The sequence below is a fragment of the Ctenocephalides felis genome, unplaced genomic scaffold (assembly GCF_003426905.1).
Source record: "Ctenocephalides felis isolate EL2017-DRISC unplaced genomic scaffold, ASM342690v1 CF-g0.4_SCAFFOLD_01170, whole genome shotgun sequence".
NCBI classification, from domain to species: domain Eukaryota; kingdom Metazoa; phylum Arthropoda; class Insecta; order Siphonaptera; family Pulicidae; genus Ctenocephalides; species Ctenocephalides felis.
Genome location: NW_020537324.1, coordinates 3,034,109 through 3,053,201, shown reverse-complemented (window position 1 = coordinate 3,053,201; position 19,093 = coordinate 3,034,109). Strand labels below are relative to the sequence as shown.

General features: G+C 31.0%; 2 protein-coding genes across 2 annotated transcripts; one reads left to right on the top strand and one right to left on the bottom strand.

The window, feature by feature from the left end:
* The first annotated feature begins 3,032 nt into the window (after positions 1 to 3,032).
* On the top strand, positions 3,033 to 5,908 carry LOC113365978 (menin). Its single transcript, XM_026607524.1, has 6 exons — positions 3,033 to 3,771; positions 3,900 to 4,125; positions 4,510 to 4,747; positions 4,809 to 4,958; positions 5,071 to 5,667; positions 5,749 to 5,908. The coding sequence occupies exons 1-6, from the start codon at positions 3,220 to 3,222 to the stop codon at positions 5,906 to 5,908; spliced, it is 1,923 nt and encodes a 640-aa protein (XP_026463309.1). The 5' UTR covers positions 3,033 to 3,219.
* Positions 5,909 to 10,148: 4,240 nt separating this feature from the next.
* Positions 10,149 to 19,086, bottom strand: LOC113365977 (kelch-like protein 10). Its single transcript, XM_026607523.1, has 14 exons — positions 18,958 to 19,086; positions 15,635 to 15,840; positions 14,158 to 14,406; positions 13,915 to 14,094; positions 13,767 to 13,851; positions 13,576 to 13,698; positions 13,353 to 13,481; positions 13,103 to 13,249; positions 12,637 to 12,829; positions 12,292 to 12,437; positions 11,009 to 11,226; positions 10,737 to 10,873; positions 10,342 to 10,460; positions 10,149 to 10,247 (listed from the first exon to the last, which is right to left on the bottom strand). The coding sequence occupies exons 1-14, from the start codon at positions 19,084 to 19,086 to the stop codon at positions 10,149 to 10,151; spliced, it is 2,160 nt and encodes a 719-aa protein (XP_026463308.1).
* Positions 19,087 to 19,093: the final 7 nt, after the last annotated feature.

Sequence of the window (19,093 nt, the reverse complement as noted above, 5' to 3'; positions counted from 1 at the left end):
GAAAATAGAAATACTTAGCATAAATTAAGCTATAATTCATATAAGCAAATTGTGTTTAAAAGTTCTGGAAACATTTTCATTTGCATGTAGTATTATACTACGTGCTGCTAATTGTCCATGGTGTGTATATTATCACATTAATCATTTCTGAACAAATAATAGTTAAATGATTAAAGACTAAATAACGTTCTTATTATTATAAAAAGCGATATTTCGAATTTGTAAAATCCGTTTTCTATCCCTGCAAAGTAAAGAGTCCTCAGCAGCGGTGTTCGGCGCGCTTATCGACATCTCATTCCTTCGCACAGGTACCTCGCAGGTCCGCGTTTCGACTCTCGACGATATCTCTTTGTTGTCTTGTATTGCTTTGCTAGGTATTTCAAGATGGCCGTAGCGTTCACGTTGGAATTAGGGGTGAGTGATTAACATCGAATTTGCGCAACTTTTGACGCCATTTAATATTCGACTTCAATATATGACGTTTTACTGATTACCAACAACAGATAATATGAAATCGATAATAGTACTTGGAAATGAGATAATAAAAAATGATTGAAAATGGTTTTTTATAAAGAATCAAAATCGTTATGAAACCATTTGATTTTCTAGTTAAAATGTCCTGTCAGGCATCAAGTGTAGTTGGAAAATTTTAAGTAATATTTATATAGTGGTCATTTTATTTTATTTTGAGAGTTTTTGTTAAGCGCGTATGCATTCATTTAAATAATGTAGATAAATTCGATCTGGTCGACATTGCCTTTGCCCACCATTATCCGTAATGTTTCACAGTGTCTCGCTCTCAGTATTCTGTAAGACTTCTCTTGTGAACGAAAGACGAAAGACGAAAGACTTACTCGCGGGCATGCACATACATGAACCCATACACTTAGACCGTTGCCGGTGCGATCTCTCGGCACGCATACCACTGTGAAAACGAGGGATAGAGAGGAAGGAATGTCGCGGGCACAAAATATCTCCCGCGGGGGAAAATACCGATGTGAGACGAAGTGCGCGGTGGTAGCGCGGTCCTATCGCGGCACCAACACTAGCCCGGACGAAAGCTCATGTACCTTACACTTATTCATATATCTACTCACGACCAGTGACTGCGATGCTAGGCGAGAGCACTATATGGACCCACACAATCACTACGGAGAACTGTTGTTTTCGTTTTTTTTCTTTTCTTATTTACCATTGCTGGTGATTAAAGATCACCAAAGCGCGATCGGGAATATACATGTGAATTAGAAAATGTCGAGATGCTAATTTTTCAGTATTCAACACACGTACAGTACACTTCTTTAAATGTCAATTTAACTTGTAATCACTTACGCACTAGCACCAGTTCCCCTTTTGGCAACTTTAATGACTCAGTAAAGGTAGCTTTTTATCAACGACAATCTATGTCGTTTCGTGGCGCAAACTTGTAGGTATTTAAACGTTTTGTTATTATAAACTTGATTGCTTCCTTGCCTTCTCGCAAGGAGCACGCAAAACGAACCTATGTAATTTTCAAATATATTTCGTTTATAGTTGAAATAAACTCTAAACAAAACATTTGCAGAAATATCTAGGAGCAAATATCTATATGTTAAAGCTTCTTATAAATCTAACCATTCTAATCAAAGATGAGATACTCGCAAATATACGTCGTCTTCATCACGATTATACACGATTAAAACATTAGAAATTACTTCTAACAAAATTAAAATTGGAAAATATTTTAAAGCTTATAGTCAAGTTATAATAATATAAAATCTTAATCTAACTCAAATCATCAAATTAATTAATTTGTATAACCATTTTAGATGTCTTATTCATTATTTACTACTTTATTTGCTCTAAACCTTATTTCCTTTATACAGTTTGTCCGATGTAGTGATCAATGTAATTTTCGGTTTATTATGCGTTCATAGAATCTGAGAAGTAATTATTACGTGCCTTAATTTAAAAGTCATTACCAAGAACTTCGTACTACAGGATAGGAATAATATTATTTGATTCTCACGTACATATAAGTAAGTGTTCTTATTCCCATTCCACGCAAGAAAGTCTTAATTATTAGGATTAATTATGACGAAAATGATACCTTTGCGATAAAGAATAAAAAATGTAATAGTCCTACTTGGATCCGTCATTTTGCGATATCTATTTTTCCGGCAAGTGATTTTGTTTTCTTAATTTTATTCAAAGTTCATATTTACTAAATATGAAATATATAAGATCCGTTACTCGAATTTTACAAATTGTGATTTTTTATTGTGATTGTTAATGAAAGTTTCCAAAGATTTAAAATTTAATAAATACTCTATAATTATTTTTAAGTTTAGCATTTTAAAATTATTAGGTTTATAATTAATAAAATATAAATTTTAATTATGAATCAAAGTGCCAATTTGTAAAATAATTATGCATTATCATAGAAGAATCATATATGACACAAAATACCCCATACATTATATTTCAACCAAGTATTTATGTTCTTCTAATAATTTATTATGGAGTTTGAAGTCCTGAATGATCAAGTTGCAGAATTTTGAGTTATATTTTATCGATGGTGCTGTAGAATTTTATATGGAAATAAAATAGAGCAATGGGACTATTCTTAATATTTAGTTTCAATAAAGCTGGTTTTAGTAGTCTATAATTTTTTGTTAAAAAAAAAACAGGGCAACATCAATAATATAGTTGAGTTATAAAGTTTATACTTTGAAGAAGGATGTTGTTAGTACATGTCGAATTTTGTACAGAAATGATTATCTATCAGGAATATGAAGAATATGGGGTAGTTATAGAGTTTATACTTTAATGAAGCTGTTTTTTTAGAAAGGTTTCTATAATTATGTATTAAAATGATTATTGGGAATTTGTCTGATTATATTATTGCCGAGTTGTATGGAATATTTGATATTTCCCGGTCAAATAGAGCATGTCATCTGACCGCTAGCGACCGAACGATTGCACGAGTTCGCACGATATTGTAGAGATGGTGCCCATGGAGTCGCTTGACAGATCCCAACTAAAAACAAACAAGCAGTTTTAAACATCGAAATTACGTTTGACGCAATTGCGTTTTTAACTAAAAAACATACTATTTTATCAAGCGAATCACGACTCAAATGACTGTTATTGACCAGTGTCTACAGAGAAACCGGCCGATGTAAGTGATTATATTGTAAAATCATTTATATCTTGAGACGCAAATGTCAAAAGGCGGTAATGGCGAATTTGAAAGACAAAAGTTCGCAATGTTTTCCAATTAAAAACATTTATGGCATCGTTCAGCTATTTAAACATCAACTTGAAAGCAAACAAGAGCCAGATCTAACATTATTATCGCTTGTCATCGGGGCTGTCGAAAATGCATTGACTGGTCGAGTTCAGGATAAAGAATCCGGGAATTTGCATGACGAACCGATGCCTTTCCCAAGTATAGAGTATGACTTTATTGAAAAAATGTACAACAAATTTCAAGGCATAATAAAAGGCTCGATCGATACAAAATCGGCCAAAGGAAAATATGCTACTCGAGATTTAATTAAGAAAGTATCAGATATTATATGGAATTCTTTAACTCGAGGTTATTATAGAGATAAAGCTCATATACAAAGTTTATACAGTTATGTTACTACAAATAAATTAGATTCGTTTGGTGTTGCTTATGCAGTTGTTGCTGCTTGCCAACTACTAGGATTTAAAGATGTACATTTAGCTCTGTCGGAGGACCATGCTTGGGTGGTTTTTGGGAAAGATGGCTCTGAAACAATTGAGGTACTTTTTTAAAATAAATCATGAAAGCTTATAATATACATAACATAGCAAATGAGACATTGTTATGGTTACATTTTAATTGTTGATCAATAGATAATTTGTATGTAATGTTTAATGGATGCTTCTAGGTTACTTGGCATAGTAAAGGCACAGAAGATAAACGTGGAAAAGCTGTGCCTACAGATATTGAAAATCATTCTTGGCTTTATTTATCTGGGCATCCAGTAGTTTGTTCTCGATACACAGAAATCGCTGCACTCGTTTCAGCTATAAATCCATCCTTGAATTTATCTTGTGAGGTCCATGAGATATCAACTTTACAAAAGAAATTATTATGGCTTTTATATGATTTAGGTATGCTTTACTGAATAAATTTAATTTTATTTTATAAACTATGCCATTTGGAATTTCAGTTTATTATAATATATATTTATTAATACAATTTGGCACATAAAATTTTTTTTATAAGCCAGTTTATCAGCTTTGGTCAAAACTATGTTTAAAATCAATACTGTGTGGGCATTGATAGGTTTCTCGATAATTAAATAGTTATTTAACAACTCCAGATTATCTAGACTTTATCCCATAGTTGTCTTTTTAGGAGAATATCTACATATATACATGTATATTATTATAATATGTATATTAATTGATACTACTTCTATAAGTCATTTAACCTGTCTGTGAGCAACTATAGTTCTCTCAATGATCAATAGTCCTTTATTCTAACAACTTTAGGTCATCTTGACCGTTATCCTATGGCTCTCGGCTGTTTAGGAGAATTGGAAGAAATGTTTCCAGAAGCTGGTAGACCCAGTTGCTCTAAATTATATCAGCAAGCAGTAGACAGTGCAAGGACATTCTATAACGATCATCATGTTTATCCTTATACTTACCAAGGCTCTTATTACTATCGCCAAGGAATGTACAAAGAAGCTTTTTCAAGTTGGGCTAATGCAGGAAATGTTATTCGATTGTTAGTACTGATAATTGCAAATGTATATATTAGATATTTTTTTAATTGTGTTTTATATAAGGTATAACTACTCCCGTGATGATGAGGAGATTTATAAAGAATTTTTGGAAGTTGCTAATGAACAAATACCATGTGTTATTAAATCTGAAAGTTCAGGTCATAATGCAAGATCAATTTTAAAAGATCCTGAATGTTTTGCCAATCTATTACGGTGAGTTGATGTATTCTTGTCCTTTTTCCATTTATTTTAAATTATAAAATGGATTGCCTATGTGGTTATTGATTTTTGAAAATTAAGGTTTTGGTGTATGATCCCAATACAGGTTCTATGATGGAATATGTGAATGGGAAGAAGGTAGCCCCACTCCGATATTACACATTGGTTGGGCTAAACCTTTTGTGAGCACAATATCAAAATTAGAATCTGATGTTCGTGCACAAGTCAGTATATTAATTCAAGAAGATTCAGAACAAGAAGAGAATATTAGAAATACTATTCAAGATACAAAATTAAATTCTACTGCTCCAAATGAAGAAAATACTACCAGAAAATCTAGTAGATTGATTATTAAAAATAAAACAGAAGAGAAGATTAATAAAACTGAACCAATGACTGAAAATAACAATGTGTCATCAAAAAATGTCATTGATGCTTTTAAAGATGAAAAAATGGATGATTCTGGTAATGAGATCAAAGATGAACTTGAAATGAGTAAACAAGTCTCTGATGTTATTGACATGAATTTGTACAAAAATGATGCTGCTCTTGTACAAGACATCGGGAATATGATTTCTAATGATATAGATGTCAATGCTGAATGCAGTATCATTGAAAAGATGGATGAATGCATTGGGGCCGAAATGGAAAAAGTTTTAAATAGTAGACCAGTGGTTGTGCTCCACAGTCAAAAAATGAAAGGGTAGGATTTATACAAATTTCATGATTTTCAATTTCAACATTTGATTTCCATGGGTTCTTTTTAATAGACATTTGTTTACAGATTAAAAGAATTGTTACAAGCTGAGAAATTAAATGGTCAAGCAATATCATTACAATTGACAGCACAAAGTCAAGTGCAAGTTGGAAGAAAGCATAGAAATGACAATAACACAGATTCTTCATGTGCTAACACACGATCAAAACGTACAAGACGAGAGTAGAAAGTAATACGGTATGACATAGTTTTATATTGCTAACTCTCAGTGAATAATTTTCTCATTTTTATAATTACACATGAATTGAGTTAGGAACTTACATTTTTTTTTATTTGCTTAATTGATACTAATGTTTCATAAAATAATAAATATTTTATGAAACATCAATTTCATTAAGAAATTTGAACAGAATGATATGAATTCAGGTTTTTCATTTTTTGGTTTATTACTTTAGGCAATCCAGTAAAGCAAAGAAAACCTTAATTTTTTTTACTAAAATTCTTTTAACTGAACTCTTTGCAAATACAATCTTCATAAGAACGGTTTTTCAAGCTATAAAATCCTATGTTTTATTTATGTAATGAAATTAAATGTAATATAAATTTCAATCAACACTGTTAATAAAAGAAACTTCTTTAGAATGAACAATAAATCTAGGAAATGAAATTTGCTACTTTTTCTTTCTTCCTAATTTTTGTTGTAAGATTTTATCAACGATGTTTATTGAAATTTATAAATTACACAATTAATATCATATTTATAAAAAAATTGCATTGAAAGGATCTTACTAATTAATAAAAATTCACGAAAAACGAACAAAACTAAAACTCATAAAAAACGCACGAACTAACAATTAACAGGAAAAAAATAGTCATTTTGTGTTCAACCTAATAACGCATTTGTTTTGAAATCTGACACTGTTTTCGATTTCATGATGTTGGTATCACTGCTTTTCCGGTCGCGATCAAACTTCACAACGGTTTAGGGCGATAATTTGACGCGCAATCGTCAAATAAAGTTTGTAGTCTTATAAGTCCTCTTATAAAAGTACTTATTAATTTTAATTATTTAATTGTGTTACTTTGTTTATTATTTTTCAATGATTGGTAAGTTGCTTTTGATTCAACTTTCTTGAACTTGCAAACATCAATCAACATTGCAGTCATTGTTGATAAAATAACAACCGTCTGAATGAAAATGAAATATAGATAAGCCATGAATAAATTCATTTTCATTAGATGATTAGATTACAGGATTTTATGGCTGAACAAACTTTTATTATAAGATATAACAATGTAATAAAGTTTAAAATATTAACTCTTAATGTATTTTGTCGCATATACGACGGCCATTATCCGTTAAGGGTTAATATTATAATATTGATACAACCGCTGTTTGCTAATCAACTAATGAATTAGCAATTTCACTAGAAAGAAATATTTATCTGTTTATTAAAGAATTTTTGCTCAATGACTGGTAGTCTATACCATATTCTCTTCTATTCTATTATTGAGAGATCTATTTACATGCTACTTCTGTGAAATAATAAGCATTTTCCAATATTCAGAAGTCTGTGATAATAAACCATGCATTGCTAAGCAAACAATGGTTATTATGTATTTTTTTAATTTTATAGACTATACAAAATGTCATTACATTGGGTACAAAAGTTTTTAGAAACTGATGCAAAAAGTAATAAAATTGATGCTCATTGTAAGGTCATTATTGTATAGTCATTTTATTTATCAATTCCACTTTCTAAGGACTAGTTTAACATTTGTGCTTTCTGTATGACAGGCGGCATTTTTGTCATTTTGAGCACATGACTCACTTTACAAATCTATCAATAACATTTTAAATATAAAAGGATTATAACAAAACAAATGTAATTAATGTCATTTGGATGTTTTATATTTGAATCATATTTCTGCATAGTTCTAAATTTAATAAAGAGTGCCACATAATTTATATTAATGAGTGTACGTTTGAATTTGATTCTAAATTATAATAAAATATAAATTGTAAAAAGATACTTTAGATTTAGGCCAGACTATAAATTTTAGCATAATTATGAGCATAAAAACCTTTGAAATATGTGGCACTTTTCATTATAAATGAAATCTATTTTTTTTATTAGATTGCTATTTGGTAAAAATTAATATATAAAACAGTATATTGTAAAGTTAGAATTCTGTATAAAATTTTAACGTAGAGTTAACACCAACAGGTATTGTTGGTGATTTGTGATCCTTCAGTTCATAAAATGACTGAAACAAAGATTTAATTTTTTATCATTAAGTCTAAGAATTTATATTGAAAGTATTTTTAAAATACGACCTAGTAGGCATAATTATTATTATTGAATCATTATCAAAAATGTATTAATTGAAAACTCAAAATGGGTTGAAAAATTTGCTTTTAAACAAAAGGTCAACAAACTTCTTGATTACCAATTTAATATCCAAACTATATACAGAGTTGTTTAAGTTTTGCTGAAACTTTTTATTTGAATAAGGGTTTTGCTATAAGTTCTTTCATTACACAAAATATTTGACCAATCTGAAAAAATGTTTAGCTCTCGCCCATTTTTTAGTATATTACTATTACAGCATTATGAATGCATTTCTCTATATTAACCTAATTATCTTTTCAATAAAATTAGTATTTTGTGCCCATTTGCTTAAATTTGATTCATAATATAAGATTTATTTAAGTATGGTAGTGTGTGGAGCATTAATTATAAGTATTATATATATGACATGAGCATTTAGAGTAAAACGTTTTATGGCATTTTCAAACTGAATCCTATCACAATTTTGTGCAAAGCGGCAATGAACTTTCTTTTCCTATTACAAATATGTATTTATACAGTAAATGAATTAACATGCGTTTTCAATGGAGTTAAAATATCTTAGTAGTTAAATTTATTCAATTTTTATGATTTATTCATTTGAATATCGCTTTAATCTTAGTAAATTAGTAACCTTATTGCATTAATCTTGTTAATGACGACTAAGATTCTAATATTTATTTATGTTGGCTAAGGAATATTCTGGGATAATTTTAGATACAAACTTCTGTGATTTCATTACATAATCTTTTTTTGCGTAGTTTTACATAAAATATATTAAGTATATATATGTTTAACATCAGTATTTCAAAGTAATAATTTTGACTTTTATAAGATTATGAAAACTATATTGCTATTGTTCATATTCTGTGGTCCTTTTTCAATACCATTTCTTAGGAAGTTGTTTTTTAATTCTACTTTTCAAATTGGTCTTTGAATGATTAAATTGAAATGGTTGCCTCTATAATTATCACTGAAACAGTATACGTAGTTCTAAGTAGTAGTATTAATATCGTATATATACATGTAACGCAAGTACAAATACTGTAGTGATCTAATTGCTTTCAAAAGTCTCTCTACTAAAAGCAAAAGATGTAACTTAAAAAATCAGTGTCAAATCTTGAAATTAATTGATTATATTGTATTTGTTTCTCAATTTAAAATGACACGATGAAGATTTTGATTCAAATTTGGTTTGATGATTTTCAAAAATCTGTTTCTAGTTTCAAGGATTGTTGATATTATTTTCTGAAAAGTTTATTTCTCAAGTAATAGTTCCATTTATCATGAATAAATAATATGCTATTGATCCGACTAACTTATGGAAAAACAATTAAACAAACGAATATAATTTTTAATTACCAGGTTACGCTTTTGCATACTTTTGCTGTTGATCTGACAAATAGATTTTAATGGATGTTGTGGTATCTATAGATTTAGAAAACTATGAACGTTAAAATTATAATATATCATGTCAAAAATTTCGAATTTATATTTATTAATTCATACACATAGTCTATATAGTTATAGAATTGATGATATAAATAATTTGTGTAGTCATTATTTTTATAATAGCACGTTTGACTATAGATTTAGTTTGACTATATTATAGAGTTATATGTATTTAAAATTCTTAATAAATATTGCAAAAGTTTAAACATCATGTTTATTAAATACAAACAATAATTAAAAATCTTCACAAGTAAAATCGATAATAAAATGCAAGTTCAGTTCATTGAAACGTAAAAAGTATATTTAAAAAAAGAATACAAAAAATATAAATTAAAAAATTGTAATGTAAATTTTATATAATTATTGAATTTAATATAAAATCATTAGTGTTTTAAATTTAATGTTATGAGATTTAATTTTAAAATGGATCGTTAGAAATAGAGGAAAGTTATAAATTTATTATAGAAAGTCTAATTTCTAGTTTATTTTGTGGTTCATATAGATTTTTTGTCCATGGTTGGTGAAATAATTTGAAGTTTGTTAATAGTGGTGCCCAATAATGTCCAAATATTGTATTGTCCATTAAATGGCAATTTTGACGTTGTCGTGCGGCATTGGTGGTTGATAGTGTTTGTTATCAAAATATTTTGTTCATCGGTGTCATTACATATTGTCATCATCTAATAAATGGCCATTTTCTATGTTGTCTTGATCCATTGGGTCATCGTGATCGGCGGCAGCTTGAAGTGCATTCAAGTCGATCTGCTAAATTATTAAAAATAAGTCGATTGAAATATATTTTATTTTTATAACCTAGGACAGATTCATGTCTTGCATGATAAAAATTAATTTTTACCTGTAGAATGGGTGGATTGCCGCGAGTTGGTGGTGCGGGCAGCGGCGGCGGATTCGGCCCATTATTTCCCTGCTCGGCCCGCAAACGATCACCTGATGCAAAATATTTCAATATCATTCCTTAAAAGCATAAGCCAAGAATTCAAGAATATACTATTCTTAGATACTGAATTTGTACAAAATGGAGAAATATAATAGTTATCAGAATCAAGTATGGGAAAACTCATTACATATATAATGAATATGCCAGGTAGCAAAAAGAAACAAGCTGAACGAATAATAAACTTTACAAAAATAGCGACGATCAATCAACAGTATAACTTAAATGTGATTTATTATTGAGATGTTGGTATAGTTGAATTAAGTCTTTTTTAACTCTTTTTTTATAGAACATGCCTGCAATCATGCGCTGTCTTCGCTCTTCCATCAGCCTCTCTCGATTTTGATGAATATAATCACGAACATTAGGTAGACCCATGATGACACTTGCCGATAGGGCAGATCGAAAAATACTCATATCTGTGGCCTCATACCTTCAAAGTTAAACAAATTTATTAGGAGATACAACTGAACAATGATCGGATAACAAAATTTCAAAAAAAAAAACATTCGTTTAGGGGTGACGCAAGAGGCAACTATTATTTTGCGAATAAATTTCTTTCCCTTACCATTCGTTGGTCTTTTCCTCGTAGCACTCTACGTGGTAGATAGTAGTGACCCCATTGAATCCTCCAATGACAAATATCATGTCGTCGATCACCTCGATGGCAAAATTGCTCCTCGGGTGATACATCTCCCTGATGTTGCTCCATGTATTGCTGGCCGGGTTGTACCGCTCCCCGCTGCTCATCCGAGACATTCCATTGAAGCCGCCAATAACATACACCTTCGACAGAACGAACCATGTCATTATGTTTGTTTTTAACGATGCTACTAAAATATTATTTTTTCAGGTATAAAAAGTATGACTATATTTGTTTTTTGTCATAAATCACTTGCGCTCGAAGAATGGAACGTTAAGCCATAATGAAGGGATGCGAAAACAGAAAACAATACTCGGAATATTTGACCTTACAAACGTTTTGGATTGTTGGATATCCACTTTGATCAATTGCTTACGATTAGTTAAAGATTGATTTATGTTTATCTTACATTAATAGATAGATATTTTAATAATAATTCATTCTCTCTTATGCTGTAATTTTTTTTATTCATTCATGCTCAACGCATTACTTTCATATTTATTTCTATGAAAAATTACCTCCAATTATATATATATATATATATATATATATATATATATAATTTAAATTATTAACCATTGACACCCTTGAACTAAACAAACGTGCTTATTAAACGTTCAACTTTCGTAAAAGGCAAAACAGCGTCTACTAATATAGAAGCAGTAAACTTCAAGTTTTATGTTCTTTAAGCATTATCGGACAGTCATAACTTTGGAACAGATTATTTTAGACATCTAAAGAAGAGTTTAATTTTAATTTATACTATGTTATTATGTCACGTTCAAAATTATGCGGTAGCCAAAGACCGCACATTTTTAATCTGCGTATGGTCAAACCTTACACTAGTACTTCAGATTAATTATGAAAGATTTTGTTAATTAGCTATAAACTTTGGACGTTCAAAATACTGTTTTAGTTTCGTTTGTTTAGATATTTGAATATAATAATAAATGAAATATTTCGGTTTATTTTCACAAATATTATAATGCATGCGCGTGCATATTGTATTCTTGACAATTGTAAAATGCCGAGCATTGATTTGTTTTTCGAGTACTATAAAAATTAAAAATAAAGGTATTTTACTATATTGTTTTTAAAAACAAATGTTTATAACAAACACTGTATCTTGCAAAAGCGAGTCTTTTCTATTTTGTTATGACGCTACGAATTTTCTTAAACGGTAACTTAATCTCATTAATGAGTCTTACCTGCCCATGGTAAGAGATGCAGCTCACGCCAGAACGTCTAGTTCTCATGTTGGGCAGAAGTGTCCATTGGTTTGTGTCAGGATCATACACTTCTGCAGTGTTCATGCATTCTTGACCGTTAAAGCCTCCGGTGATGTATATTTTACCTATATAAATTGTATATAAATGCCGTTTCAGATTAAAATATAATATAAATTATATTTTATTAATATTATAATAGACGAATATAAGCACGCTCTAACTGCAAGCTCTACTAAAGCTCTTCTACTACTACTATAAATGATTAGTACAATATTGGGGTGCTTTTTTAGTTCAGTTTAGCGAGCAAAATATTCTAACACTTACTGTCGAGCGTGCAGGCACTGGCATCCGATCTTTGCATAATCATTGAGGCGATCAGCGACCACTGGTTGGTACGGTGGTCGTACCTCTCGGCCGTGTTCTGTCTGTGGTGTCCGTCGAAGCCGCCCATTGCGTACACCATGTCGTTCAACACCGCCACGGAGACGTAGCACCGCCGAGCGTTCATAGGCGCAACCTGAACAAAGAGAATTTAAACGCGATCCTTCTACCGGTAGCAAACGCTCCGGTAATGGATAATGACTAGCAATTTGCATATTTAAGATAATTATAGATCTAAAAAGATAGCTGCTAAGGCTATATTATTGATTATTAGCGCCTCTTAGAATTATTTATTATCGAAGACCTATTGATTAAACTTTATTATTAACATGGCGAAAAAATCCAATAAGGTTTACCGTGTATATATAATCAAATGATTATACTGGAAAACTTCATGATAAATTGTTACCTCTTTCCACTGTTTTGTGACTGCGTCAAAGCATCTACATGAATTGAAGTAGTCCATTCCATCGAATCCTCCAATTACGTAAATATTTGTGTTTACAACCGCTGTACCATGATAAGCTCTCGGGCCTGCTGGATCAACTTCTTCGACCTGATAATAATTAACATTATCTTTCCTTCTAATACTGATATTATTGACAAATCGAAAGGACAATAAATTTCATTTAATAAATTATTAATTACTATCATCTTACCCTGACCCATCGATCAGCCCGCGTGTCATATGTCTCGATATAATTCGTCGGAGATCCTCCACTCCAACCGCCGATGGCGAACAAAATTTCATGAGGAACTCGTGGTAGTGCAATGCCTGGTGTTAATATCTAGTAATATATCGCATATATTTTTTAAAAAAGATTTATAAGTTACTAAACGACCATATCGTACAAGATATCGTTAGAAAGTTGAATATCTCACCTCGCCATCCCTCGTGGTCATTACATCAAGATCATATAAAAATGTTAAGGTCTCTATAATTACCGGTTTCGACTCGTCGTTGTTAACAACAAATGGGTGTTCTTTCACATGTTCCATGAAGTACTAAGCGCATTTCGGTGTGAATTAATAAATTAGTTAGTAATATATAATTTATTAGTTTCAATAATTACTCGAGTATCCAAAAGACCCAATCTAATCGCTTTCATCAATGTTACGACGTGCTGCTTTCGAGTTTCTGGATCAAAGTTTATCCACCTATTGGAAAAGCATATTTTCAAGCAAAACTAATATAGATTCAATATTTTTTTAAATATTAACCTTAAAACGCATTCCCAGACCACTTCTTCATTCTTGACGTTGAGTTCATCGTCGCTAACTATAGCTTCTAAGTCTTTCAGAGGTAATCCCAAGATTTCATCGCTTTGTGTGGCTACAGTCACGAAATGTCGCATCAAGTAAGCGCGAGCTGCTAATTCGAGATCATGGCAAAACCTTGCTCTGCCGGGAAAAAATTCTAATATATTCATTCTTCACTTTTCATCGAATTTTCAAATAATTTACCTCGCGAATCTCATAACGCCGATGCAATTGTCCGGTTTGAGGCCGGCCTGAAGCAGGTCGCAGCATAGCTTCAGCACACCCAGGACGCCGAGGTAGTCAGCGGCGACCAGAAGTTCGTGCACTGCCTCGGACCCGACGTCGACACGGCGCAGGTACGAATACTCGATTATTTGACTTACAACTTGAGCTCTCAGACCAGACAAAGTGACGTCGGTTCGTTCGTTATTAAGAGATGTTGTGAACAAAGCTCTGAAAATATAAAAAGCATTATATTGAAATCTTAAATGACAATGTATAATAATTGCATTGCAAATTTAATTACTTCGGAACGGAGGTGGAAAAACTATACATTATGCATGATAAATGCATATGCATATATGTATTATTGTAATAGTGAATACAATCCGTCTTTTTTTGAATTTACATTTTTATTTATAAACGATTTATAAAGTATCATGGAGCTTTTTAAAAATATCGTGACATCTGTGCGCACATGCTTGAAGCGAGCTTTGTGCGTCGATATTTTAAGAAAAATAGATGACGCACGTAGATTCAAAATTAACATGGTTTTATTCTTATGCGACTTTTGCATTATTTATTTACTTACAACTAGGCTCCTATAACCAATGCTTATTTAGTATTTAAAAATACTTACTCTTAATTATATATTTTATTCGTATAAAATATATTTTATACTCTATATGAGTTTTCGATGGTTGAAACATGTTTCTTGAGTATAAATGTTAATTGAGTATAATTTTTTTTATTGTTAATTTAGTTAACAGTAATAATTACAGAACAACGTCTATTTTATCCATTATTATCTAAATTGTTACAATTTATTAAATAAAAAAGATTGAACTACTGATATATATCTTTTTTAAAGAACTGGCGTCCGTTAATTCATTATTATTATTACATCGCACTCATCTATGTTAATAATAGAAAATACTATTCTTAAATCTGAAGACAAATGATGTTTTATAGATATGAGCTTTTCATATCTATAAAAAAATAATATAAAAAGTTACAAACATACACCTGCAACGTATCTTGATTTTCAATTCCCAAAACCGTATGAGGTATGCAGGTGCTAACGATTTTTTACGTTTCTTCTTACGGTTGTAGGTTGTTTATTGAGTTAAGTATATTTCAACACATCTAGATCTAGATAGATTGACGTCTAACCGCAAATTTAATCTAATAATATTTTTCATTACCTACTTATTTGTTCTCTCCCCAATGACTGTTTGGAACTTGATATCTAGCTAGTATGAACAAAGGCTCATGCATTTCAAACACTTTAAATCAAAAATTGTATTTTATATTTTTAATATAGTTTTTCTTTATAATTTGCTATGAATGGGTGTGATGAATCTAAGATTATAGTGTAATTAAAGTAAAATTATATTTGTATATGTAGAACTTGTAAATTAACGATTTCTATGAATTTTCTAAATGAAATTGCTGCAAATACCGAAAATAGCTGGAGCAGGCACACAAAATGGCGCGGTGTACCGGAAAGCACGTTCCATCGTCAACCCGAATAACGGCATCGCATAGAAGATTGTTCTGTCGCATTTCATATAAAGACATCATTGCCTGCTGGCTCATGCACCGCCCTTCGCTGGCGGATATACTGCGTCCGCCACCACTGCCTTCGCCAGGGCCTTGTACCTCCATCTACCTGCAAATGGAAATCAAGACGAAAATCTTGATTCTTTGAACAAATAATTTTGTGATTGAAAATATATTTGTACTCACGTGTCGCGAACGTTAGCGGCGGCGCCGCCGCGCTGTCCGCGTGCCGCTTCTGCCGCCCCTCTAGGATATTGTCTGCGAGGTTCTTCTTATCGCAAAATTTGGCTGCACGGCAGCAGCCCGACAGCCTCGACGTCGTCGACTTTGCTGTCCCACGAACCACTCGCTCCTCTGAGCCAAACTTCCTCTTGGGCAACGTCGAACATTTATTCAATTCGTTTCGGTCATGTTATCGAAATGAAAAATTAACGGAAAAATCTATAAAAACGCGCAGAATACACTTGAAATCGATTAAAGTTAATAATTTTTATGTCGTTTTAGAACTCTAAACTATTTTGCAGAGGATTTTTATATATTGAAATTTTTAGATTTTGTAAAAAATAATAAAATTTTAGACATCACCGGAAAAAAAATTTACCGTCATTATGACGATGAACAAACTGTCATTTCGACAGTTCGAAAACGTTGGCCATAATTGTTTGATTTTTCTAATATTTTTACCGCTTTGGGAACTGGGTTTTTAAATATGAGGCCATTGAGTATATCAATGAAAATGTGTGAGTGAAACATGATAATCATAAATGTTTAGTTCATTTGACATTTAGATTTTTTATTGACAATATGTACTTGGCCTGCGTCGATGTACGAATAATTCTGCAAATATATTACAAATATTACTATTCTAGCGACTTTTTGATACATTTTTTATCTTGTATCATTATATAATAAGTATTATTTTAACACACAAGCATACATCTATAACAAAATTATCTATTACATCTTATGCGTAATATACATATAAAATAAAATATAACATGAAAGAGAACTCTCATGAAGAAAGCTGTGTGCGGTCAGAAAATAAAATATTATCGCTTGTTCATGAATTATTCCAAGGAAAATATAAGATATTGCCTAGCAGGAAATATTGAATATATATATATATATATATATATATATATATATATATATATAATATGAACTTCCAAACATGCCTTCATTAGCAATTCAAATTATTCTTGTACCTTTTTTGGGAGATTTCGATTTAAAGAAAAAATATTAACAAACCATGTCATTAGCACTTCTATTTGTAATTTGGCAAATTGCATTATCAGCTTTTTACAATGATATACTTCTATTATTTTTTTTTTATTGCTATGTATATTGCTTGCACAGACACTGTGTTTGTCTGTGCAAGCATATATATAATATACAACATCGATGGTAGTTTTAAAAAATTCACGATAGGATTGTTTTCAAATTGAAAGATAATATAGGAGGCATCTCTGTATTATTGAAGATCAAAAGAGTCCATTTGATATTTATTGCTCGCCTCTGGAGCCCGTTTCTCGACTTTGTACTTACTACAGAAGTCTGCTTCGGCTTATTTATGGAGCTTTTGAAATTTATTTCGTATTCGATCTCTACTATGGCAATCTTAATATGTTATGATAAAACTAGTCTTCAATTCTTTAGTAATTATAATTAACGTGTATTATACACTAGATTTTCAATTCTAAAATGCGAATCATTGTTATTGATTGATATTTTTCTGTATAGGTAGTACGTTTGCACTATTATCGAGCAGAATAATACCTTTAATTTAAGTTCATATTTAGACTTTATGTATATAATATAAAAATCTTTTTTTAATATTTATATAGAATCTAATAGTTATAGTTATTAAAAAAAATATGCTTTCGAAAATACATATGGGCGATTTTAATGACACTCCTAAAATATATTTGCCGTTTTGATATTTGTCAAGTATTATGTTCTTAGTGAACTATTTTTCCTGTTCTTTTCTGTTCGGGATAATGTACGATAACGTAATAGCGTTGAGGGATTATTGCGCAATCAAGAGTCGTAATTAAGCGAAATAAATGAAAACGAATTCCGCAGCGAGTTCATAATGAATTCACAAAGGAAAAAAATATTGTTCCGATGAGCAGTCCGTCTAATAAGCGCTGCGGCGTTAATAAGCGATTGTCCCATTGTCTGCGAAGAGTTCTGTCGCGGATTCGCCGCTGATTGCGCGTTCGTTCTCAACAAAATGGCTCCCCATGGTGAGAAATTTACGGTGGAAATGTACACAAACTAACTGTGCAATAACATTACTAACTCACACGACGTAAAAATCATATATAAATTACAGGTATAGGCCTATATACAGGAGCAGCGACGTGTGGGCGTGACCTGATATGTGGTTTTTGTGCTCGACAGTCGGAAACGCACTTATTTTGTAAGTGACTCAATACAGACCACATACACACAGAGAGGTATTTGACAAATGACAAATTTAACTTAGAATTACAATTATTTTAATTCCAAGAAAATGTCTGAGTTTACACTCTTAATGTTACAACTTGTTTCCACGAAATTAAAGAAGATAAAGTTCTGATATTTTCATACCCAAAATATTAATAAAAAGGTATAAATATATGATCGTATTCAATTGTATATAAGTATGCATGTACATTCCAAGCTCACATTAATGGTTTAATTTTAACCATTACCTTCACTTATTTTCAAAGTAGTAAATATATCTCAGGAATGTCTTGGAAAAGTTCTTGTACTCGTTAAGCATGTTTTTGGAGATCTACAGCTAGAAAATAGCTATAACAGAAATATCAAAAGAACTTTTATTTTCACTAGCTAATAGTAAATTGTTAAAAATATTATTATGATATATATTGGTATTAAGCAATTTTATCTACATATCATCTATATATGGATTTGAATTAAAATTGTTTTTATACTGCTTAGTCAATAGTTAGTATAGACTATAGTACAATATAAGAAAATATCAATCAAAGAATTGATATAAACTGATTGTTATTTAACAATAAATTAAAAAAAAAATCGTTTACCGTTTGCAATATAGTATGACTATACAGACGGTATCATTTGATTAAAATATTTTTTATAATTGATATTTGAATTAATAATTATTCAACACAACTAATTTATCATTTCGCGAATTCATCGCCGCCGCGTCGTGTCTGTCAGCCGTTCGGCTCGTTATCCGGCGGATTCGCTTACCTTGCATTTCCATAGTTTTCCATCAATTTCCATGTATTTCCATGGATTTTCGCGGCAAAGGGAAACAGTTCCTTGTCTGGACAGGCGGCGTTGTCCGCCGCTCGGACCCGCGCTGTGCCCGATTAGCATAATAACC